The 24514-nt window shown below is 49.7% G+C and overlaps 1 protein-coding gene across 2 annotated transcripts; it reads right to left on the reverse strand.

Moving 5' to 3' along the window:
• Positions 1 to 1468: 1468 nt before the first annotated feature.
• BUB1 (BUB1 mitotic checkpoint serine/threonine kinase) lies at positions 1469 to 23025 on the reverse strand. Of its 2 annotated transcripts, XM_062608552.1 has the most exons (26): positions 22948 to 23025; positions 22574 to 22718; positions 22020 to 22216; positions 20645 to 20685; positions 20274 to 20380; positions 18922 to 18971; positions 18627 to 18817; positions 17807 to 17967; positions 17130 to 17464; positions 16270 to 16322; positions 15624 to 15761; positions 14739 to 14834; positions 14014 to 14104; positions 13547 to 13628; positions 12493 to 12673; positions 11859 to 11937; positions 10776 to 10999; positions 10155 to 10295; positions 9211 to 9326; positions 7686 to 7847; positions 7328 to 7485; positions 7057 to 7234; positions 6707 to 6813; positions 6124 to 6315; positions 2520 to 2577; positions 1469 to 1527 (listed from the first exon to the last, which is right to left on the reverse strand). In XM_062608552.1, the coding sequence occupies exons 2-25, from the start codon at positions 22634 to 22636 to the stop codon at positions 2547 to 2549; spliced, it is 3174 nt and encodes a 1057-aa protein (XP_062464536.1). In that variant the 5' UTR covers positions 22637 to 22718; positions 22948 to 23025; the 3' UTR covers positions 1469 to 1527; positions 2520 to 2546. The 2 variants fall into 2 exon arrangements, with proteins under 2 accessions (XP_062464536.1, XP_062464547.1); XM_062608563.1 differs by lacking the exons at positions 1469 to 1527; positions 2520 to 2577 and having other exon boundaries at positions 6023 to 6315.
• Positions 23026 to 24514: the final 1489 nt, after the last annotated feature.

A 24514-nucleotide genomic window follows, 5' to 3' on the forward strand; every position in this document is an offset into this window, starting at 1 on the left:
GAGCCCAGCCCCTCCTGGCTCCATCCTCCTGTCAGGCACTTGTAGGGAGCCATCAGGTCCCCCCTGGGCCTTCTCTTCTCCACACTGAACCCCCCAGGTCCCTCAGCCCTTCCCCATCACCCCTGTGCTCCAGGCCCTGCACCAGCTCCGCTGCCCTTCTCTGGCCCCGCTCCAGCAATAAGGGCCTGGGGGTGTCTGTGAGGGGGAAAATAATTGGGAAATTCATTAGGAAAACTCACTGGGGAAGAATGTGAGGGCCGTGACTGCAGCAGGGAGCGGCTGCGGGGTCCCTCCTGCCCGCAGCGCTGTCCCCGCTGCGCAGGCTGACGCTGCCTCTGCTTTCCCTTCCCGGTTCCTCCTGGTCCCTGTGCAGGGGCTCCCAGGAGCAGGAAGGTGCTGGGGGAGCTCCTTGGAGCACCCTGCCCTGCAGCCCCCTCCCGTGAGCCGCAGCCGCAGCCCTGCGCGGGCCCAGCCGTGGCTGTGACCTCCCGGGGCTCAGCCCTGGTGCTCCCCCGTGAGTCACAGCCCAGCCTCCTGGAACAAATCTCTTTCGACTTTGGCCTCGTCCCTGTTGCCGTGCCCCAGCGCGGAGGCATCTGCGCCCCAACCGCGGCCCAAAGGTCAGCTCCTTCCTGGTGCCACGCTCGGAGGGACGGAGATGGAGCGTGCGGCTCCTCCTCGCGCCGCCGCCTGGATCCCTGGAGCATCCGCACCCCGAGCCCCTCGGGAACGCCGCGATGGAGGCGCCACATCCCAGCCCTCATCCTGCTGCGCTAATGGCCAATTAAGCAAAGCTCCCCCTGGACCTGCCGGCACCCGTGTCACTGAGGTGGCACCAGCAGTAGGGCGCTTGCCTGCCTCCAGATGGAAATGAGGAGGGAGCACTTAGAGGGGAGGTGCAGAGGGGTGAATGATGAGGAGGGGGAGGATCCCGTACCACTGCAGCATCCTGGTCCCCATCTCCCACCCAGCCCTCCCTCTGCGCTATCCCACATCGGGAAGCGTGCAGGGATGAGGGATGGAGGAAAGGGAATGATGCCTGCTTGAAGGGGAAGCACTTGCCCATCACAGCCCCAGCGAGCTGAAAACCCCCATGGGGAAAAACTATGCCAAAATCAACCCCCCCAGGAGCAGTTGCTCATCAAACCCAGCTTTAACTACAGCAATGCAAAGCAATGACTTCTCCAGCGCGTTGTGATGAACGTTGTTCGCTCAGCGCTGCAGATAAGATCAAGTTTAAGCTGCGTGCCCACAAGACAAAGCTTTATCTAAGCTGGGGTTGGAGCCTGACCTTTACTGTGGTGCGTTCTGAGCGCTGCTAGCATCCAGCCCTGGGAACACGGGAGCAGCCACAGCACCCGAGAGGGGTGGCCGGGAAGGAGAGAAAGGGAGGAGAGAAGGATTTCCTGGCTGGGATGGAGGAAGCGCTGCAGGGCTCGGTGGAGCAGGACAAGCAGCGGCACATGTGGGGCACAGCCATGGGGAGAGCAGCCGTGGGATGGCATTGACCTGCACCGGGCTCAGCACCTGCGGCTGACACCATCAGCACTGAGAGACACCAAACCCTGTGCCCCAAGCTGCTCTCCCACACAGGGGTGAGCCAGCGCCTCAGCACCCTCACAGGGAAGAGCTTCTGCCTAAGAGCTCAGCTCAGTCTCCCCTGGGGCAGGTTCAAGCCATTCCCCTTGGCCTGTCCCTCCATCCCTTGTCCCAAGCCCCTCTCCAGCTTTCCTGCAGCCCCTTCAGGCACTGGAGCTGCTCTCAGGTCTCCCCTTCAGGAGCCTTCTCTTCTCCAGGCTGCCCCAGCCCAGCTCTCTCAGCCTGGCTCCAGAGCAGAGCTGCTCCAGCCCTCGCAGCAGCTCCATGGCCTCCTCTGGCCCTGCTCCAACAGCTCCACATCCCTCTTGTGCTGCTGCCCCAGAGCTGGATCAGGGCTGCAAGAGGGGTTCTCCCCAGAGCACAGCAGAGGGGCAGGATCCCCTCCCTGAGCTGCTGCTCACGCTCTGGGGGTGCAGCCCAGCACATGGGGGGGGGGGGGGGGGTGTGGTGTGGTGTGTCTGTGCTCAAGTGCTCACTGAAGCAGGGTCATGGGGAGCTTCTCCTCACCCAACACCCCAAGTCCTTTCCCTCAGGACTGCTCCATCCACTCTCCATCAGCCTGTGTTTGTGCTGGGGATGGCTCCAACCCAGGACCTTGCCGAGTTCCCTGAGGCTCGCACTGTCCCACCTCTCCAGGTCCCTCTGGATCCCATCCCTTCCCTCTGGCCTGCATTCCCCCATCCACAGCGGGGACGGGCCAAGGGACAGCCCCTCAGCAGCACGAACCTCCTCTGGAGGCAGGGGTGGCTGAGAACAGCCCTGTCGTGACCTGAGTGGTCCCTGGGCTGGAACATGCCCAGGGCAGTGTCACTGTGATCACTGATGGCCTAAGTGAGTTTGTTACAGGGACAATGGGCACTTCAGACTGGATGAAGGTAGTCCTTGCTCCTACGACGCCATGGGTGACGTTAGTGCCTCACCTGTAGGGAACCAGGACCGCTGCTTCATTAGGGTGCATCTGATGAACGAGGGAGGTACCTACAACTGTTAATAAATATAATTTGGGGTTATTAACACCTTAAAAATTGAAATTGAGGAATTTTGCCTGACTTTAGGGTGATGTTGGCCCCCCACGAGGTACTCGGCAATGGGTTGCTACCAACAAGCAATGGAGAACCCGGGCCAGAGCAAGCCCCAGACCCCGGCTGGGGGCCCTGGGTTGCCACTGAGGCCCAAGGTGATGGCAGAGGATGAAAAGTGCCTGAACTTGGGTTTTCTGCAGAAGAAAAGGCCACCCACGGCAGGAAACCTCTGCTCCCGTGTGGGTGGTGGAGGCCCCGAGATGAGTTATCTCTAAAGGGCAACACTGGGGATACCTGGAGATCTTCATCAGTGAGCCGGGGAAGAGAGCTCAGCATCCCCAGTGGGGGTTTGGGCTCCTGGGGCCAGGGGTGTTGTCACAGCTCTTATTTTAGCAGCTTATTTTCAGCTCAGGTAGAAAACAGGAGCCTCCACCCCACCCAGGGCAGCTCTGCATGGAGCTGCTCCCATGGCTGTCATGCGTTATCCCTCCTCCTTCGCCGTGGGATGTTCATGTGAGGGGATGGCAGGAGGAGGTGCCTAGCATAGGGGAGTTCTTTAAGGGTGTTTAATAGAGGATAACAGGGTATGGGCAGCCTGAACCTGACCCTGGGCTGGGGTGGGCAGGCAGGGCCAGGTTGGGCAGAGCCTTGGGTGACATGATAGCAGGGGGTTGGAAGTGGAGGATGTTAAGGTGCTTTCCAACCCAAACCATTCTATGATTCATCCATCGCCACCAGCTACCCCATCTCAGGCCTCTGCTCCTTGCTGGAGCACAGCTATAATGAGCAGCCTTGGTGCCTTATCATAGAACCTCAGCCTGGTTTGTGTTGGAAGGGAGCTTAAAGCTCCTCCAGCTCCAACCCCTGCCACGGGCAGGGACCCCTTCCACTAGAGCAGCTTGCTCCAAGCCCCTGTGTCCAACCTGGCCTTGAACACTGCCAGGGATGGGGCAGGCACAGCTTCTCTGGGCACCCTGTGCCAGCGCCTCAGCACCCTCACAGGGAAGAGCTTCTGCCTAAGAGCTCAGCTCAGCTCAGTCTCCCCTCGGGCAGGTTCAAGCCATTCCCCTTGGCCTGCCCCTCTCCAGGTTTCCTGTATCCCCTTAAGGCACTGGAAGGTTGCTCCAGGTCCCTGCTCTTTGCCACTGAGCCAGAGCAGCGCTAAGGGCAGGCAGGAGGGATGCACAACAACTTGTCTGCCACCTGCATCTAGACCAATGTGAAACTCCTACACCCACACAAGCTCCTTCTCCTCTTGCACAGGGGCTGACATTTAAGGTGTAGAGGCTCCTACCTGGTCCATCACGTTCTGAAGCTGCATTATGAGATGAAGAACTAAATATATAGCTATATTTACTATAGATATATATAAACTTAAGCCTAACAGAGATCTTTGCTTGGGCAAAGAAGAGCTGGCTGCAGCTCAGCTCCTAAGACCATGAAATGAAGGAATAAAAGGACATAAAGCAAACCCAGCACTGCCCGTTTCTATTAGCACCAGCTACAAGGAGGTTTCTGCAGCTGATCTGCCTCAAGGTGCAACTTGCTCCAGCTGCACCATGTCAGACCTCAAAAAGCTTTTCCATGTGTTATAGAAAGCTTAATAAGAGGCAAAACAGAATGGGTTAGAGGGTAAGAAGAGATTGACTTGCTGTAAAGGCAGGGAGAGGAGCTGCAGATGGAGGGGGATGGTCCCTGTTGATGGAAGGAGACGTCCCATGTTGCTGTGTGAGATGGAAAAGGTTTTCCCAAGGTGAGGAAGGAGCAGTGCCATGGGTGTCCTGAAACTGCAGGCAGGTGCATAGGCAGCTGCAGAGCCTTGGGATGCAGCAGTGAATTCTATGGGAAAGCATCAGTCCAGAGCATATTTGCTGCAGGAAGCACAGAGAGGCGAGACCAGGAAGAGCAGATAAACAGGGTAACAGGGAATCATCCTACGCAGTGCATCCCTGCTTGGGATGAACCCAGCATCCCTGACCTTCCCCTTGTCCCAGGCAGTGTCAGCTGCTCGGGGCTCAGCTCTGCTGTCCAACCACAGGATGGTTTCAAAGTTGGCAAACTGAAAAACACCCCTGAAATACAGCAAGAGGAGGGAGATGGAGGAAAATCTGTTGTTTGTCTCCCTCCTGTGGATGGATGCACAACTAAAGTGAAGGCCCTCACCCCACCCCGGGGCTCTGCTGATAAATCCCCTTTCCTATCCGTTTTGCAGGGTTATAAAGCAGGCCCTGCATGAAGGTGACTGTGAGCAGCATCGGGATAACCGCATCCCACAGGCTGCTAAATCCCCTGGAGCCCCTCGATGCACGTCACCGCGGAAGTGCTCTCCAGCTTCTCAATAGATCAAAAGTCTGCACATGGCTCTTATGTGGTTTGGGCACTTTAAAGGAATGCTTTCCTGGCATTTCCCCCATCTTCTGCCCCAGTAAAAGAAAACAAAGCCTCCTAACAACCAGAAACCAGCCAGTTCAGTTCCAGGAAGGAGAGACACTTGCCTCAGGGGTTTTTCCCCTCATCTCTGCTAATTGTGCTGTGGGTGGCCAGAAGCACTGCAACACAAGTGGCAAGTGTGGCTTCAGTCCTATCACGGGAGAACAGTGATTTCTTTCAACCTACAAGTCCCCGAGAGAAAGGGTAGAGCAGGAGGGCTGTGAAGGAAGGAGCCCAAACCTCAAAGACCAGCAGCAGCACTGAGCATCATTGCTCATCACAACTCAAACCAGCACTTCCTTGTATTCATCAATTACCTGCAGTGGCATTTTGGGGAGAAGAGACCTAACAGAAGACCTCTCCTTCCACCTAGAGGCCATGGGGTATTCTCTGATCAGTCATAGAAAGCCTCGAGCTCACGCTCTGGTAGCCCATCTCCTATGTGTTATTTCACTTCCCATTGCTGCCCTTGCTTCTCTCACAATTGATGCTCCGAGTCTTCCATGACGATAGAGGCACAGCTGGGAATTATATTCCCATTTCCAACAGCTCACTCCTCCCCAAAGGCTCCAGTCACCATTTTTCATGGTGGGAAAACGCATCCTCGAGACCTCACGTACACTTGCCGTGTCAAAGATGAGCCAGGACTGCATTTATCACCGTTAGCTGCATACAAGAGCTGGTCTAAACTTGGCCCTGTCCTTGCTTCCCGCTCAGAGCACTCTTCCCAAGGTCCCTTCACTATGAAGGATTCGATGCTCTTCCCTTTCCCTGCTCCAAAATCCCAGGGGAGGTTGAAAGCTGTTACTTCACCTGCACAATGCTGTTCATCAGCTCTTTTCCCCTTCAGAAACACCCAATATTATGGCAGCTACGGTCTCCCGCATGCCCACGGGTCAAGTTAAATGAACAAACAATTGTAGTGTCATTTTTCCCCCACAAAAGCATAGAGAGATGCAAGTTCTTACTCCTGAAGTTAAGCCTAAGAACATTTATTTCTAAACCAAGTCATCAGAAAACCTTTCACATCAATGAAACCAGATGCCAGTGACCGTGCAAACCAAGCGCTTACTTCCGTGACCGCTTGTGTTCTATGAGCAACACAACGAGCCTGTTCCGAAGGAACTTGATTTCCTTTGCATAGGACCTGCAGAATAAGTCCCTGAGCCTCCTGCGCAGGGCTCCCAGAGAAGGCAGGCTCTGGCAGTTGGGAATGTTGAGCATGCTCTCAAAGAACTCTTTCCACAGGTCAGCATTGGCAAGCCTGCAAAGGGACAAACATACATCAAGGAAACGCTGAAGTCAAGCTCTTACAAGGCTGTTTCCTGTATTTACCCAGCTCCCTCTCCAGTTACGGGCTGGAGCTACTGCAGATGTGGCTGTAACACAGCTGGGACATGCTGCTTAGTGAGCCTAAGGGATTTTTCCTCCTTGTTTCCTCCATCCAAGCAGCAAGTAGCTGAGGACACTGCAATTCACCGCTGAAACGCTTCCTGTGCTCGAGTCAGTGATTTTATGAGGCACTTCCCATACACCGAGCCCAAGTTTTAAGGCATCAAGAAGTGCACACAAGCAGCACTGAAAGCTGTGGCAGAAACTAAACCTCAAACCTGCTCCTACTGATGCAGGTCAGATAGATGACTTTGGACACCAACCTTCTGAAGGCTCCCTCAGGCTTCCAGACACCGTTTTCATTCTTCACTTGCATGTAGGTACCAAAGAGCATGCAGTAGACTGTTGCTGCAATACCAAAGTAGTCTGTCTAAACAAAGCATAAACAAGTTTCCTGTTAGAAATGTATTGAGACCACTAAAAACCAGCTGAAAAACACTCTGTGGAACCAACAAGGCAAGCTCTGTAAGAGGAGGCTTCAGGGTGGTGTTTTTAAAGCAACAAGCTGAAACTACAGCTCCAGTGCAAGAGTCTAACCTTTCTATATCCCATTTATTGACCCCAGACACACGCATCAGCTCCAAATGTTCAAGTTGTCTGTGCAGTCTCATACCTGGTAGTTCCATGGTCTCTGTGTCAGCATTTCAATACACTGAAATCCAGATGTTTCACACCTCGCAGTGAATGCTGTTCCCTCAGGAAAGAGTTTCATGTCTATACTCTGGCCCAAGTCAATGAGTGTCAAGCCGTGAGAGAGACCATCTATGTCACATGTGTCATTGTCCAGGAACCTTCAACCACAACAAGGAGCAGCAATCACGTAAGTGTCAAGGCTATGGCATCGTGATGTGATGGCATCTCAGGCAGCAAAAGGGAATACTTGCCTTTCCCCAAGTATGAAGTTGTCAGGTTTGATGTCACCGTGGATGATTTTGCAGCTGTGGAGCTCTTCCACCATATGAAGGATTTTTACAGCAAAGTAGATGACAAGTGCTTGTGGCATCACCTTCTCAGGAAGCTTCTTGTAAATGTTTATGGCATTCTGCAGTCAGAAAGATGGTGAAGAACCATCAGCTACACAGCAATAGCTCGATATGGATTACAGATCCATGCTGATAAACACACAATAGTCCATAAAGAAAGTCCATAAAGTGGAGAGTAGAAGAGACATATCAATACTGCCATATAACAGCACTCCAAAGAGAACTGAGGTGTTGCAGAGCAAAAGCCAATTACACTTACTAGCAATGTTCCATAGTTGTAGAGCTCACCAACCAAAATGCTCCCATTCTGGAAGAAGTGAGCAGAGTAGAAGTGGATGTAGAGATGGCGTATGCTTGGATCCAGCCTTTCCACCAGCTGTGTTGCTATGTAGAACTCCCAAGGGTTGGCAGGCTTCTGGACCTGTAACCAGAGAGTTGACTGACTTCAGCTTAATATACTCAATCTATCTGTATATTAATTGAGTATATACTCAATCTAAGTATATTGAGTATATAGGCAATTTATTAAATCTATGATTTAATATACTCAAACTAGGAGCATTAAAAGCTAAAGTTCTTCTTGGGTCGGGGTTTTTGGTGGTTTTCTAGTGGCACAGTGGGTATTTTCCCTCTAGACCAAATAAAACATTGCTGTCTACAGTAATCAACCTCAGGCTGATACACTCGGTGATTAAACCTCTTGAATCAAGGCTTCAGTTACACACCACAGTTCCATGCTGGCTTAGACACCCTTTTGTGCTGTTTAAAATGTCAGTGTTTCTGCAGCATTGATGTTTCTGCTGGCAACAGACATTTTGTACAAAAGAGAAGGCTTTTGAAGCTGAAACAGGAAAACCCTTCCGATTCCTTCCCCTAGTACTTCCCCTGCTACACTGAATACCTGCTGCTCAAAATAGAACACCAGCCTTAAGTCACCTTTAACTACTTGAAAGCTCTCAGTTCAAACTGTTAAGAGGTGAAAGAGTAAATGTTGCAGAGATCCACACAACGGTTCCAGATCTAAGATCTAAGGTGGAAATGCTAAAGGGGGGGAGCGCATGTGCGTGTCAACGCAACCACACAACCACACTGTAGTAACTGTACACGTGCCCTCTCAGCCAGCAGCAGATGTGGCTTGGCGTGACCTAGTGTAACCCTCATGGGCTGAGCTGACCTCGCAGTTGCACAGACTTTCCTCTTGGCAGCAGCTCTGATGTAAACACGTTATCATCTGTTGCTCATTCCTGCACCGAGCAGCCTGCGAGGAGACGGGGCAGAGCAGAGCGAGCTGCTCCATCTACAACACAAGCGTGTTTATTAATAACTGCACCAGGGAGGCATCACCCAAAGCCTGCCCCACAGCCAGCTGCCACCAGAGAGCTGGCTGCACACAGGGAAAGCTAGTGGCTATGCATGTGAAACAAAGAATGGCTCCAATTTTATCATCAGTCCACACAGATCTCCTTTTTCTGGGGACTGAGAGCATTCGCACAAGTAGCTGCCTTTGTTCAGCTGAGAAAGATAGGCTGGCTTCAGTCTTACTCCTTAGATACTCGTGACTGCTTTGCAAAGGAAAGATGAAGAGGCAAACCGAGCCAAGAGGATAAATAACTTCCCATGTAGAAGGAATCCAACACCGCAGCACTCAACCTGAACAAAGCTTTGAGGACAGACCAATGTTTTCCTTCGTATTCATAAATAAGGAGCCTCCACCCTGGATAGGTGTCATTTACTAACAGGACTCCAGAATTTTCCAGCAGTTGCTCCAAATCAACAATACTTACCTTGAATATTGCTTTCTGGTTGTTTCTAGGGTTACTTGCATCCAGAATGGAAGCTTGATAGACTTGGGCAAAAGCTCCCTCTCCAACCAAGCAGTCCACGTGGAATGTACTGGAACCTTTAAGAGATTAACAACATTAAGCCTTGCTTGCAAACCTCATGGAAGAGAGACCACTGCTCATAGAATCCTAGAATAGTTAGGGTTGGAAAGGACCTTAAGATCATCCAGTTCCAACCCCCCTGCCATGGGCAGGGACACCTCACACTAAACCATGGCACCCAAGGCTCTGTCCAACCTGGCCTTGAACACTGCCAGGGATGGAGCATTCACAACCTCCCTGGGCAATCCATTCCAGTGCCTCACCACCCTCACAGTAAAGAACTTCCTCCTTAGATCCAGTCTAAACTTCCCCTGTTTCAGTTTGAACCCATTACCCCTTGTCCTGTCACTACAGTCCCTATGCAAGTTATTGCTTTAACCCTCGAGCCAGCCTTTCTCTACAAGCCTGTTCTCCACAGAAGAGAACAAGTAGTGTGTGACGTGCCACATGCTAAACAAAATAATCAGTGTTTCTATTTTAGGCTGACTCCCTGGAAGCAATCAGATTCCAAAGTGCATTTCTTCAAAAGTAAACACCAATGGTTTAAGTCATACAAGTATGTTGCAATTGCTGTCGTACAGACTCTGTTGACGCAGGACTGGTGCTGCTCTGGACACAGTTTGAGTTGTGTTATGAGGAAAACCAGGAAAATTCCCTACTCAGAAGGTCTGTTCAAAAACGCTGATGCTACAGAAGACAAACCAAAAACCAGGTCTGATTTCAGAGCTGAGGTTTAGATAATCTGGAAGCTCTCTGGGTATACACACAGGTGAAGTAGAAAACAGAGGTTTCCAGAAAACCATCAAGAAGTGCTTAACAAGTGAGATGCTTGAGGTGGCTCTTACCCAGTGAGAGGTCAGCCTTCAGCCTGATGGGTGGAACTGCAGATTTCCACTCAAAGTAGTTGCCGTAGGTGTGGAGTGGTTTAGGAAGCTCTGATAAGAGCTTGCAAATCAATTCCTTGTCCCAGGGGTTCTCAACAAGGACTTCATGGAAAGAAGAAAAAGTGCTATAAGCAAAGTGTCTCTCAATAGAGGTAACACAGGCTTGTACTTGAAAGAGTATCACTGATTTAAAAGAAAAACCAGAATAAACATCAAAACCCCCAAAGAGAGATAAGTGAAGTATTCCTCAATTTTGACAATCCAGCTTTTATACCTAGGACTTCCTCTTAAAGTTGCCCAGGCAGATGTTTCCAATAGATTTGAGCCTTAACTAGCAATGAATCCTTAAATACTCCCGAGTACTCCTGTACTTCAGAGTACCTTTGGCATCAGGTAATACAGGTACAAGACTCTTGTCCTTCCTCGCATCATCTGTCCCTAAGCAATCTCCTTGCAGGAGCCATGAGACAATTTGCTCACTGCAGTGAGCCCTTTCACGTCGGAACAAAGCACTGCTGCAAGAGCACAGCACCACTCCATTGTCAGATGTGATGGGAGGAAGCTGCAGGCAATGCTCTGTACCTGCAGCTCTAGCACTCCGGGCTGTCCTGTCCTGCCCAGCTCCAGGCAGCTTTTCATGGGGAATTCTGTCCAGCCCAGCAGATGAGGAATACTCGGCTCTGCTGGTGACAGTCTGCTCATGTAACCTTTGAGAAGCAGCTGTAGCAGGTCCTGGAATTCCATTGCCTTGTTTGAAGACATTTCCTTGATGCTCTTCTTGTTCTGCAATGTGTTGAAGAGCAGGGCTGTGTGTTTAAAACAAAGCATTAGTACTTGACAGTACTGCCATGGGGTTCATACATCTTCAGGAAGGAAAAATGTGTCAAAAAGTCCACCCCGGCCATAACCAACATTGAGATGAATAAAGTGAACGTTTCCTAAGAAAATAAGAGTTGATCACTTCATGCTACCCATAGACTAGTAGCTTTCAAGTTCATCAGTCAGCGAATTTAGCCAATATTGAAAAGAAAGCAGTAATTTTACATACTCTGAAGAGAAGGCTCAGGGAGAGACCTTACAACAGTCTTCCAGTGCTTAAAGGGGCTGCAGGAAAGCTGGAGAGGGGCTTGGGACAAGGGATGGAGGGACAGGCCAAGGGGAATGGCTTGAACCTGCCCGAGGGGAGACTGAGCTGAGCTCTTAGGCAGAAGCTCTTCCCTGTGAGGGTGCTGAGGCGCTGGCACAGGGTGCCCAGAGAAGCTGTGGCTGCCCCATCCCTGGCAGTGTTCAAGGGCAGGTTGGACACAGGGGCTTGGAGCAAGCTGCTCTAGTGGAAGGGGTCCCTGCTGTGGGAGCAGGGCTTGAAGCTGGAGGAGCTTTAAGGTCCTTTCCAACTCAGACCACTCTGTTATTCTGTGATACACAGCCATTAAAATGTTTTGGACAGTTAACTTTTAATGCAAACGTGTCAGGGAATGCAAATCATAGGAGCATTTTTAGGTTCATTTACCTCCACAAAGAGCTGAGATTTACAGTGAGCACAGTCAGTCTGACATGAACACATCAGCTCTAGATTAGGTGGAAAACTCCTGTCAAGAGCAGCTTACCGGACCTGCCTGCTCTGGCACTCTCAAGTCTTGAGAAGCTCCCCAAGTCATGACTTACCTCAGCTTCTTTGCTTTTGGCTGCTTGTGTAGTTCTTCAGAAAACTCCAAATCCATTTGTGGCAAGTCATCCCCACGGGCTGAACAAAGGGAGGAGGAACAACAGCAAATGTTTAATATCCCCAAGGGCAAGAACATTTAGTCTTCTTGCCAAGACAAGCAGGTGAAGTTGTGAAAGCTGCCAGGGTATCACAAAAACTAGAGCTGAACAAAAGCCCATGTTAAAATAGATGAGTAAAAGTAGTTCTTTAGGGAGTGTATTCCAGGACTAAAGAGAGGCAGACAAGCATAAAGCTGCCCCCAGAAGAAGGTGGTGCTGGGATTCCAAGCAATTTTATGACTATTTACAACCCCTTGGAACAGTTCAGAGCAGCAGTTTGACAGCACCACGAAAGCCTCTCTTTTCCCTTACCACCTTCTCTTATTCCCCCAGTTAAAAGCCCTTGGAAAGCTCATGTGCTGGACCAGGCTGTGCTCCCAGATGCTGTCCTGCAAGGGCTGTGTACTCTGAAGTGGCAGCAGCGAGAGCCATACCTGTGTGGTATGTGGCAAAGGCTGTGAGGTAACCAGGGCACAGAAACGGAGTGATGCAGCACTGAGTTACATGCTCCAACCTGGAGTATTCCTTACTTTACCTCTGTCCTCCAAAGCCTGTTGTGGGTGGGCTGAAAGGTAATTAAATGGGGTCGATACGAGCTGGGCAGCTCGTGCAAAGTCTCTTGTGTTGTCTGGACTGGGAGCTAATGTCTTATTACTGCTGGGGAGATTCCACACTGTAAAATCATCCCTCAGGAACTCTGCTGTCCCTGTTTCTTCCTAGACAAGGAAAAGGAGACAAAGATTTAAAACTAAGCCATCAAAGCCATCCTACAGTGTAACCCTACAGCAGCCTCTGCAGTCAGTTCAGTAATGCTGAGCCTGCACGTGTCAAATTACAGCATTAGAAAAATTAAGGAATGGCAATATGACCTAAATGGCAGGCTTACAGAGTTCTGTGTCAGATCTGGATGTTGGGAATAACCAGCAATACACTAGGCAAAAAATGTCAGATGAGAATGAAAAAGCCCATCTCCTTACTCAGCCATGACTCGTATCCAAGCAGACTGAAGCTTTATCCAGCTCCTTGGCTGTGAAAACTGTCAAGTGGTTATTAAGTTTCTCTTGCTCCCTGTCCTTCCTCTCCCAAAGAGAATCATGGAATGGTTTGGGTTGAAGGGACCTTAAAGCTCCTCCAGCTCCAACCCCTGCCACGGGCAGGGACCCCTTCCACTAGAGCAGCTTGCTCCAAGCCCCTGTGTCCAACCTGGCCTTGAACACTGCCAGGGATGGGGCAGCCACAGCTTCTCTGGGCACCCTGTCTAGGAAAGAATTTCATCCTTATATCTAATCTAAATCTCCCCTCTGTCAGGTTAAAGCCATTCCTCCTTGTCAAAGCCATGCATTTAGTGCAGTCAGATTTGTTCTAAGGATAGAGTTCTCCAAAAGGAAATTCCTAGAAGCTTTATGAAAATTAACTGGAAAGATTCATCCCATTGGCAGGGAATGGGAGAGTATCTAGATTTCAGCTGAGTTCATTAGACTTTTGCAGGACTGGGACCGACCAGAGGTAAATGCAGCCATCTCTGCTATCCCCTCTAACTACATAACCCATTTTTAAGGATAATTCTTGCAATAACTTCAAACACTCACTTCTGTGTTTGCTGTACAGTCGGTCAAGGGACGTTCTCCAACGGTTCTGGGCTCTTCTGACTTGGTTTTATGCTGTGGGATCCTGACAAAAGAGGTAGTTTGGAATCTGAGGGTTCAGGCTCTTCCAGACACACTGATCATAACAAAGGCTTCTTGGTTTGAACTTTTATTCTTTTAGCCAACCCCATTTGCAGACACTTAGGGAAGCTGCAGTAGCTCAAAGGAACAAACTATCCACACTTATCCAGAAAATTAAGCACCTCAAGCACTGTCCAAACAAAGAAGTTGTGCAATTCCACAGAGAAGCAACTGCAGCTTTCTCAAGCCCCTTCCACACAGCTGCTAGTGACTGTATTCAAGCCAGTCCTGGTACTGCAAATACAGTCACAGCAGTTCTATAGGACAGAGTCAATCCTACATGGAATTCTTAACGAACTGAACTCGGGTGTTACTTTTCTGCTCCTTACCCATTGTTCTCTTTCTCATTCTCATCTTCAAAGATGGAAAACGCAGGCACGACAGGGATCACCACAGCGGGTTTCAGACTTCCATCAGGGTCTTAAAAATGAAAGACAACCAATGTTACCTTCACCCCAGGAAGAGTATATAAACAGTCACATTGTCACCCCTAACCAGGCAACTGATGCTCATGGCTGCATCCTGAAGCATCCTCAGGATTCCCTCAAATTGTCTTTCCTATAAGCTCTTGGAAACGAGGAAGAGTTTTCCACCCCAAACCCAAGGCTGACCCAGGAATACAGAAGCTTTCTTGGCTGCATCTGATCAGCTGTGAAACACCTCACTGCTCACTCCTGTCAGCCACTGCTACTGCCTGGTTTTCAACTGTTACAACAAGCTGCTGATTCAGGTACTAAAACCCAGCCTCCAAAATGCTTTAGTAAAAAGCTTTACTCACATGAAGCTGTGCTCTCTGCAAAGTTAGGTTTTAAACACCAGGGAATTCTCTACAGAGAAGCATCAATAGGTTTACTAACAGTGAAGTGCTTCTGCTCTTCTCTGACCATGCATCAAGGTTTAGATCTTGTTAGTAAATTAAATTACCAGGAAAGAAGCTGTTTCTTCTCACCTCCTCAAACTGTTACTTATCTCAGAGCTATCAGGACTGGTGGGAGGGGAAATGGGAAATAAAGGCAGGAAATGTCATGGAGTGAAGAACATAAATAGCACCTACCACTTTTTCTGCAGAAGGCTTCAAATTGCTCCTCGCTTTCGTCCAGAGGAGATGGTTCAGGCAGGATGGGTGTTTGAAACATATCCATGAGAAATCCTAAATAAATGAATCAAATTAATACCCCCAAACCCACAGGAATATCACACCCGGTAGAAGTGGGTTTCAGAGGTTCTTCCATTGTGTAGTCAAACCCAATGCCAGCTCATTATAATATTCCTATGATTTATCAAATGCCAGTAACCATTCCTTCCTAGTGCATTTAAACCCTCCAGACAACTGAACACACACCCAGGGAGATCCAGCTTGGCCAGCACATACTTGTTGGTGCTATGAGATTTCAATTCTGCCACAGGAGCAAGTTTTATCTCTGCTTTATCTCCTTAGCTATTTGGAAAACTAATACACTGTTTAGAATTGACAATGTCTGTTAAATAATCAAAGACCTTTTGCATAAGTCACCCTTGCTGCAGCTTTGGGGGAAGCTCAGCATCACCCAGAGCTGACCTACTAACTACATAAGGTTCTTCCACATCAGTTTCTTGTGGATCTCCATCTCAAAAAGAGGAGCCCCTGGCAGTATTGACAAGAGCAGCTCAGAAGCCAAGGAAGAAGCCTGCAGGTGTAGCACCAATAACTTATCCAGGAGTGTCTGGATGTATCCATGGGGCTGCTGGGATGTTATTAAAGCATCTATTACTGGTCAAACATTTTAGGTCATGCAGACAACAGCAAAAGAAGAATACCAGTTTAATCTCATTTTCCTCTTTGACTGAATGGTGCACATGCCCATCTCTAGACAATGTCCTTGTAGAGGTGGCTCCACCTAAGTTACAGGCAAGATCCCATTACCTCCAGTGGAACTAGCATAGTATTCCAGGAGCTTACCCAGTGCTTCCTTCGTATGGACTGTAGGTGAAGGCTGCACTTTGAATGGTGTGGCCTGTGTTGCTCCTCCCAGCGAGGTGTTTGGGGTGGCTTGAGAAGCATTTCCAGAAGCAAAGGAAGAATTCCCTGCTCTAGATGCTAGGAAAGAGAACAAGGGAATTTCTGAAGTAGCCTGGGATTGTTCATTAACATCTCAGTAGAAAGCAAACTGTCGTGAGAGAAGTGAATGAGTTTGAGGAGCAGAATGACAACCCAGACTTTTGGGAGAGATTTTGTCTTGTGCCCAGATCTGCCTGGCAGATTCCCAAGGGAGAGTGCCCTGAAGGGCAAATGGGACCTTGGACAGCTGGGTGCCACTGGTGCCCATCTTCAATTCACAGGAATGATCCATTCTGACACAGAAAGCAAAGGAGGCAGGGAGTCAGCAAGGACAAACAGGGAACTCCTGACCAAGCTCAAAGGAAAAGGAATTGCCCACAAGGTGGAAAAGTGATGGGAAGGGATATAGAGACACTGCCCAAGCATGCAGGGGTGGAGTTAAGAAAGTCAGAAAGTTTAGCTGGGGTTGGAACTAGCAGCCACGTGCTGTTGATCACCAGCCAGTCACACCGATAGCATCGGTCTTTATCAAAGCTGGGCTTATTACCTTCCTTCACATCCACAGCAGATGTCAGTGTAGCAGTTCTCTGGTTGGAGTGCCTTCAAAGGAAAGATTAACAACATTAGCTTGAAATAAAAGCCATTATTTAAATTCCAGCTTCATTCTAGACAGTAAGGAGGCCTTTCCCAGTCTGGAACAAAGGAAACGTCCCAAACACAACTTGTGATCCTATTTTTATCCCCCATGAACGACTTTAAAGTCTCACAAACGAAGCAAGTGAGAGATCCTTTAGAATGTTGTTAGAGGCTGCCCCTAAGAAAGCTTCCCATACACTGTCAATAGGTGTAAAACTTGAAAGGCAGCAGAGTCCTTTAGACAGGTTGAAACGCAGGCATTACATACTCTTCTTGGGCACACTTTACCTCCAAATAACTCCCTAAAATAAGTGAATGACAACTGGTTGGCCAAGCCCACCCAGGCAGGCTTGCTTTGTCAAGCTAGGTTTCTCCCTCTGCCCTCAGCTTTGTTTCCTGTATTAAGCCAAGTCAGGCAAGCAAGATGTACAGAAGATAAATACAAGCACTTTTTTCTTCTCTGGAGATCTCTGTGGCCAAGATGTAGTGTATGGGACCTGCAGGAACTGAGCATATCCTGTTTATTTCGGGCATGCCAGGGCCAGCAATGCTGAATGCTTACTGCAGTTACACACTCTGTTTCCTCTTTGTTATTACAAAGGAATTAACAACTGAAAGGAGGATTCTATGTTAGGGAAGTTTGATCTAGATTTAGGTATTGGTTTCACCCTGCTATTTCAGATTGTTTTCAGAAGAGGAAGAAAGACTTTTTTTAGGTAATTCTCAGTTGAAGTATAGCATAAGAGCAAGAATTATCCTGTTTATACATACTTTTCTCCAGTGCTCCAGTTAAGAGCAGAGTCAGGATGTGCCCGTTCCTGAGCTGAAGCATTACTGAAGGGATGGTGTAACAAACTCTTCTGGAGTTGGCCGATCTCTGGCTGAGTTCTGACTGCATCCTTCTTACACGTTTCTTCCCACAGGGAGGTTGATGTCTTCTGGTGGCCAGTGGCTTTTCCTGGCTGCAGTGTAGGAGCAGTGGCTGATAAAGCACTTGCCTGAGGCTGGTCTGGTACCAGCCCTCGGGTGTTGTGTAGATGCGAAGGTTGACAAGATGCCCTCCAGTTCTGCTGCAGAGCTGCACTGGGTGTCACATGTGAATGCACCTTTAGGGATGAGAAATGCTCTTTTACACTCAAATACCCCCACAGGTAGAGCCATTGCCATTTTCTTTCTACTTCTGCAGAACCAGAACAGTTTTTCATGCCTAACTTCCATATGCAATTCAAACTAAATCATGGAGAAGCAAAAGGGAACCTTTGGGTTTAACAACCAAAATACATATCATTGAGTATTTAAAGTTATGGCAGCTATCTACACTAGTGAATACTGCAGCCTGAACTGGCAGGTTTGGTTAGCAGTCTGCTCTGGTGACTGTCTAAAGCATGGTTAGGTTGTGAGATAAGCTCATGAAGACAGCTCCTGTCAATCACAGGGTACGTACTCACCACTGTCCCATTTGGCCCAGCTGATGTTGTAGCTGCTGGTTCCAGTCGGGTCTCCTCCAAGCTTTTGGTGAGCTGGGTGAGCTGCTCCAGCTTCTGCTGCAGGGCTTGCAGTTCAAGGACAGCTGATTCCTTTTTCCTTAGGGAGTCTCTCTCTTCTTTCTCTAAGGATTAAACAACCATAGTAAGTGAAACAGTTAATCAGCATCCAAATTAATTTCTCAACAGCCATTACAAGCTGCTTGGGTTTAAAATTTAGCTATATAGTCTGTACAATAGACAGAGCTCGGCTCCAGGGGCACAAGGTTGGGAGAAGCAGTTATTTCCCACATAGCATCATAGATGGTGCAATCACAAGCTCTCTGGGCAGCCTGTGACTAACTTGGGCCAAGGACAAAGCATGGCATCATAAGGAACCATATAACAGCTTAAACTGTCCTCTGGGCAGTCTTTGATTACAGCCTACTGATGGGAACCAAGGTGCTCTCCATCCTGAATTCCAGGTGGCAGAGAGCCACAGCTTGAGCTCACATCAGGGTAAGCAGGACTGCTCACGAGAAACACCACTGTGAAAACCCATGTTTGAAAGGACAAACCTAAGGGATGAGCTTAAACAGTAAAGATTGGTGTCGATTGTTTGGCATGCTACCTGATGCTTCCAAGCTCATCCCACCCCATTTCCATACAGGGATGCTAACTTGGGCTTTGAGAAGGCTTCCAGGCTTCAGTAGAGAGGTTGAAAGAGAAATGAATGCAGCCCAGCATTAGTTCTCCGAGGATATGAGAACCTTTCTGGAATAGCTAGATGGAAAGGGAGGAATACCCCATTCCTGCTGCCTCCTGAGGCGCTCGTACTTCTTGAAGTATCGCTTGGCTCTCAGCTCCTCAAAGGAAAGTTCGGAGCCTTCACAGATGAGCAGGTTCTTCTCATACATTGCAACCTGCTCACACTCAGCACCAGCAGAGGATGACTTGGGACGGACTTCAGATTTGGAGATGTATGTAACGTACTTTCTGTGGGGAAAAACACGGAGGAGCTCTATTCAAGTTTGTTGGGTTGATGCCAGGAATGTGTTCATATTCCCCCACTGAGACTTTAAAAAACCCCAAACACTTACACTTCTTCTCTTCCACCAGAACAGGACTGAGCACCAGCAGAATCAGGACCCTAAAGGAGGGAAGGGGAAATAAAACACTAAACTAGAAACAGGAGTTCTAGTATTACAGTTAACCACTCATTTTGACAGGACCAGCAACCACAAAGCCCCCAGTATTTAATCCTGATAGAAGGGATGACAATTCAGACCATGAGCATGACAAGAGCAGATCAGAAAGAGCTCTACCGGTCATCAGAGCCTGAACAATTAGCCATGTAACAGGCTGCTGCCATCTCAGAGAGCTTTTGGAAGCTGGGTACTGGAACTATCCAGAAAGGATATCTGGATACTGGAACTAGGTGAACAGGGAGCTTCTATTCCAAAAACCAGGAGTGTAAGTTGCAGATCACTTGAGTTTGTTAAGAACAGACCTGATGCCCCACTCAATTTCTTTCTTTGTCCCACCTCAGGGCTAAGGAACAGGGAGCAGACACAGGAAGCTTTAACTCCATTCCATCACCCACAACACCTTCCACAATCTGTAGGCAATACCAAGCTAAAGGGTCAGGAGCGCTTTAGAAAACAGGACCAAGCTGGAAAAGGCTTCGTCTGTTCCTTACACAGTCTTTCAGGCTGTAGTTTCACTCCCTGTTCACCTTCTCGCTGTGCAGAACTGTAACCAGCTATGGCAAACCTCAGAAGGACGGGTGCTGCTGAGTTACAAGTATGGTTTCTTTGTTTTGCTGTTTTATTGGGGGGAAGGAGGTGAAGGAAGACAGCTACAGGGTGACAGGATTCCCACTGTAAAGCTAACTCCAGATAGCTCACGAGGTATGAGCAGAACCTGACCTGGACCTTGTTAGACTGAGCTGGCAAGCTGCAGAGGGGCTCAAGAACTGTGCTAAAGTCACCTCCTACTCATTTCCCAGTTTAGACTGGCTCCTATAAGAAACCATCATCCCACTGAGAACAAGCCCAGACACTTCTCCTCGTCCCCTGGCATTATCTTTATTCATTCTTAAAGAGGATATTTTAGAAGCAACTCGAATTTCACCAAAATTCAGTGGAGGCAGTCTCCAGGGAGCACAGCTGGCACAGGATCTATTGATAACATTCCTCCTGTGAAGGATCCAACCAGCTGGATGGAGCAGTCTCTGCTTATGCTTCTGGAAATATGCCAAGTGGAACTAAAAGGGTATCCCAGCACTTCCCAGCTGAGATATTTCTATGAAGATGTGGCAGCATAAACCCACCAGGAACGTTCCTGAGCCACGCCAGACACAGTTAATATGCTTTATTGTCCTTACTCAGGCAAGCTCTTCAATCTAACCTTTGTGAGGGCTCCACAACATCACTTACGAGTAGTCACTTACCTGATTTTTGCAGGCATATGTGGTCTCATTATTATTTGAAACACTCTTCTGAGGAGCCATTAGATTTGCAGCATGTGAAGTTTGAAGGGGTTTGATGACAGCAGCGCCTGGGACAGGTAACATGGGTTTGCATTAATGAGTAGGAATCATTTTCTCATTTATGAATTTCGATTCACTTTAAGCACTGGAAAATTAGGAACTCATTTGGAAGACACTTCCCTTCAGAACTGTAAGGGTAGCCAGGAAAATAGGGGAAAAAAAGACTCAGCTGCTATGGGAAACTTGATTTCTTCAGTGACAGAACGCACTGGTTGAGGTAAAAGATTCATCTAATGGAGCTACAGCACACAAGCAGGTACCTTGAGCCTCACCTTGCAAAGGAGGATTCCGGGGATCAGAGTTCTGCAGCCAGCTAAATTGCAAGAAAAGACAGTTACTGTCATTATATATACCTGTACCTCACACCTCCCCACCCCAGGAGCCTTTGATTCTCTTGTACAGTCATCATTGCAACACTGAGAACCCAAGGCAGTTACAGGACACTGATTACTGCACATGGACATATCATAGAATAGTTTGGGTTGGAAAGGACCTTAAGATCATCCAGTTCCAACCCCCCTGACATGGCCAGGGACACCTCACACTAAACCATGGCACCCAAGGCTCTGTCCTACCTGGCCTTGAACACTGCCAGGGATGGAGCACTCACAACCTCCCTGGGCAACCCATTCCAGTGCCTCAGCACTCTCACAGGAAAGAATTTCCTCCTCAGATCCAATCTAAACTTCCCCTGTTTAAGTTTTAGCCCATTACCCCTTGTCCTGTCACTACAGTCCCTAATGAAGAGTCCCTCCCCAGCATCCCTACAGGCCCCCTTGCAGCTTCTCTTCTCCAGGCTGAACAGCCCCAACTTCCTCAGCCTATCTTTATACAGGAGGTGCTCCAGCCCCTGAGCATCCTCGTGGCCTCCTCTGGACTTGTTCCAACAGTTCCATGTCCTTTTTATGTTGAGGACACCAGAACTGCACACAATGCTCCAGGTGAGGTCTCACAAGAGCAGAGCAGAGGGGCAGGATCACCTCCTTCGCCCTGCTGGTCACGCTCCTTTGGATGCAGGCCAGGATACGGTTGCTTTCTGGGCTGTGAGCGCACACTGAAGCCGGCTCATGTTCATTTTCTCATCAACCAACACCCCCAAGTCCTTCTCCTTGGGCTGCTCTGAATCTCTTCTTGCCCAACCTGCAGCTGTGCCTGGGATTGCTCCGACCCAGGTATAGGACCTTGCACTTGGCATGGTTAAACTCCATGAGGTTGGCATCAGCCCACCTCAGAAGCGTGCTGAGGTCCCTCTGGATGGCATTCCTTCCCTCCAGCGTATCAACTGAAATATCCTTGAAGCTTGAGCTTCCAAGCAGTGAAGCTCACACCCATGTTTCCCAAGTAGGCTGCCTGAAGCAGGCCAGGCTACCCATCTTTATAGTTTAAATCTACTTCACAGACACTAGACAGGAAACCAGTCAATAAACTGATCTTTTTGGGCCCTGCTCTGCTGAAGACTGGTACAGGTTTTATATACACCCCCTCCGAAACACCCAACAGATACTGAAAGGCAAAGAAGCATTCTTAAACTTATACCTACATCTAACAAAACCAATCATTGCCTCAGCTATAGCACGTACACACAAGAAAAGAACCTCAAATGAACCCTCCGAACAGCCCCAGAAGTGAAGGATGTGTCAGGGTTACCAGTAGAGCTGCTGCAGGTTCTCTCGTGGCTGGGCCTGGTTGTGAAGCCCTCTCTGAAGGACAGCTCCCGCATGCTGCACATTGCCCTCGCTGATGAGCTGCTGAGCCCAAGCAACGTAGAAGCTCGATGCCTTTGCACCAACTCCTTGCCCGTGCAGGTAGTCAAAATACTGGCAAGGAGAAGAGATGAATCCTGCCTGTGTGACATAAAGGTGCATAAATGCTCTCAAATACATCCAAGGAAGAAGCAAATAAACCCAGTAACCATTTATTAGTTACCACCATAGGGAAGCAGTGTTTTCTAAAGCAAAGCCTGATGTGATACCTAACAAGCCAAGCAGCTGAATAACAGAGTAATAGAGATACACGCTGTCCTTCAGCAGGATGGAGAAGTCCTCAGAGCTCCTGCAGAGAGCAGCAACACATCTAAGTTCCACACCACCTCCCTGAAGGCTCCTTTTCCTCCCAGAGCTCTCTGCAGTCAGAGCTACAGAATGGCAGGACAGCTTTGCTTTATTAGGATAGCTTAATTCTTCCCAAAAGCATACACCTACCAGCTTAATGCAGTAGTTAACAAATCTCGGATCTTCGTGGTACCTCTTCTCACTCAAGAACATCCTTACAAGCTGCTCGAGGAGGCTGGGCAAGCGGTTCTGCTTCTCTTGCGGGGGAAGACATCCTTCTACCCACTGTGCGTACCTGAAACACGGCCAAGCAACTCAGAACAGCTGCTCAAACACAGTCCTGCTTTCAAACTGAAACAGGGGAAGTTCAGGTTGGACACAAGGCAGAAGCTCTTCCCTGTGAGGGTGCTGAGGCGCTGGCACAGGGTGCCCAGAGAAGCTGTGGCTGCCCCATCCCTGGCAGTGTTCAAGGCCAGGTTGGACACAGGGGCTTGGAGCAAGCTGCTCCAGTGGAAGGGGCTGACCTGTCCCATAGCTCCAGCGGGTCGGTCCCTCGGTACTCCCGTATCTGAGCCTCGAAGCTCCTGCAAGACAAAGGAAGGGTCAGGCCGGGCTCAGCGCAGGCCCCCCTCCACACACACCCACACCCACACACACACACACACACAGCTCCGGCCGGCAAACCGCGCCCGGGACAAAGGCCGGGGGCTCCCCGCTGCACTAACACGGGGTCCGGGCCCCCCGGTGCCCCCGTGCCGGCCGCGCTCACCTCACGGCCGCCTCCATGTTGCAGCCCCTCTACCGGCCGTGCGGATTCAAACCCGCCGCGCAACTCTCCCATTGGCTGCCGAGCTCCGCCAATCACGCCGAGCTTCCGCTGGGAGCCCGCCCCGTCTTTGTCACCCCATTGGGTGAGCGCGGCCCCGCCCCTGCGTGGCCGGCTGGCGGCGCGCGGGGCTGTGGTCAATGGCTCTGTGTGCGCTGCAGGCCAGTAACGAGTGGGGTCCCTCAGGGGTCGGTGTCGGGACCGGTCTTGTTCAACATCTTCGTCGCTGACATGGACAGTGGGATTGAGCGCGCCCTCAGCAAATTTGCCGATGACACCGAGCTGTGTGGTTCGGTTGATACCCTGGAGGGAAGGAATGCCATCCAGAGGGACCTCGACATGCTTGTGAGGTGGGCTGATGCCAACCTCATGGAGTTTAACCATGCCAAGTGCAAGGTCCTACACCTGGGTGGGAGCAATCCCAGGCACAGCTACAGGTTGGGCAGAGAAGAGATTCAGAGCAGCCCAAGGAGAAGGACTTGGGGGTGTTGGTTGATGAGAAAATGAACATGAGCCGGCTTCAGTGTGCGCTCGCAGCCCAGAAAGCAACCGTATCCTGGGCTGCATCCAAAGGAGCGTGACCAGCAGGGGGAAGGAGGTGATCCTGCCCCTCTGCTCTGCTCTTGTGAGACCTCACCTGGAGCATTGTGTGCAGTTCTGGTGTCCTCAACATAAAAAGGACATGGAACTGCTGGAACAAGTCCAGAGGAGGCCACGAGGATGCTCAGGGGCTGGAGCACCTCCTGTATGAAGACAGGCTGAGGAAGTTGGGGCTGTTCAGCCTGGAGAAGAGAAGCTGCGTGGAGACCTCAGAGCAGCTTCCAGTGTCTGAAGGGGGCTATAGGGATGCTGGGGAGGGACTCTTCATTAGGGACTGTAGTGATAGAACAAGGGGTAATGGGTTCAAACTTAAACAGGGGAAGTTTAGATTGGATCTAAGGAGGAAATTCTTTCCTGTGAGGGTGGTGAGGCACTGGAATGGGTTGCCCAGGGAGGCTGTGAATGCTCCATCCCTGGCAGTGTTCAAGGCCAGGTTGGACAGAGCCTTGGGTGCCATGGTTTAGTGTGAGGTGTCTGTGCCCATGGCAGGGGGGTTGGAACTGGATGATCTTAAGGTCCTTTCCAACCCTAACTATTCTGTGGTTCTATGCCAACCGTGATTTATGACTATAAAGGCAGCCCGGGCAGGCCCAGCCTGCACTATGCACTGCACAGTGTTCTAGGGGAGCAGGATGTGGCCTCGCTCTGCTGGAATTTACTTCCTC

This window comes from Pezoporus occidentalis, unplaced genomic scaffold, assembly GCF_034315485.1.
Source record: "Pezoporus occidentalis ecotype Australia unplaced genomic scaffold, CSIRO_AGI_Poc_V1 ctg10, whole genome shotgun sequence".
NCBI classification, from domain to species: Eukaryota; Metazoa; Chordata; class Aves; order Psittaciformes; family Psittacidae; genus Pezoporus; species Pezoporus occidentalis.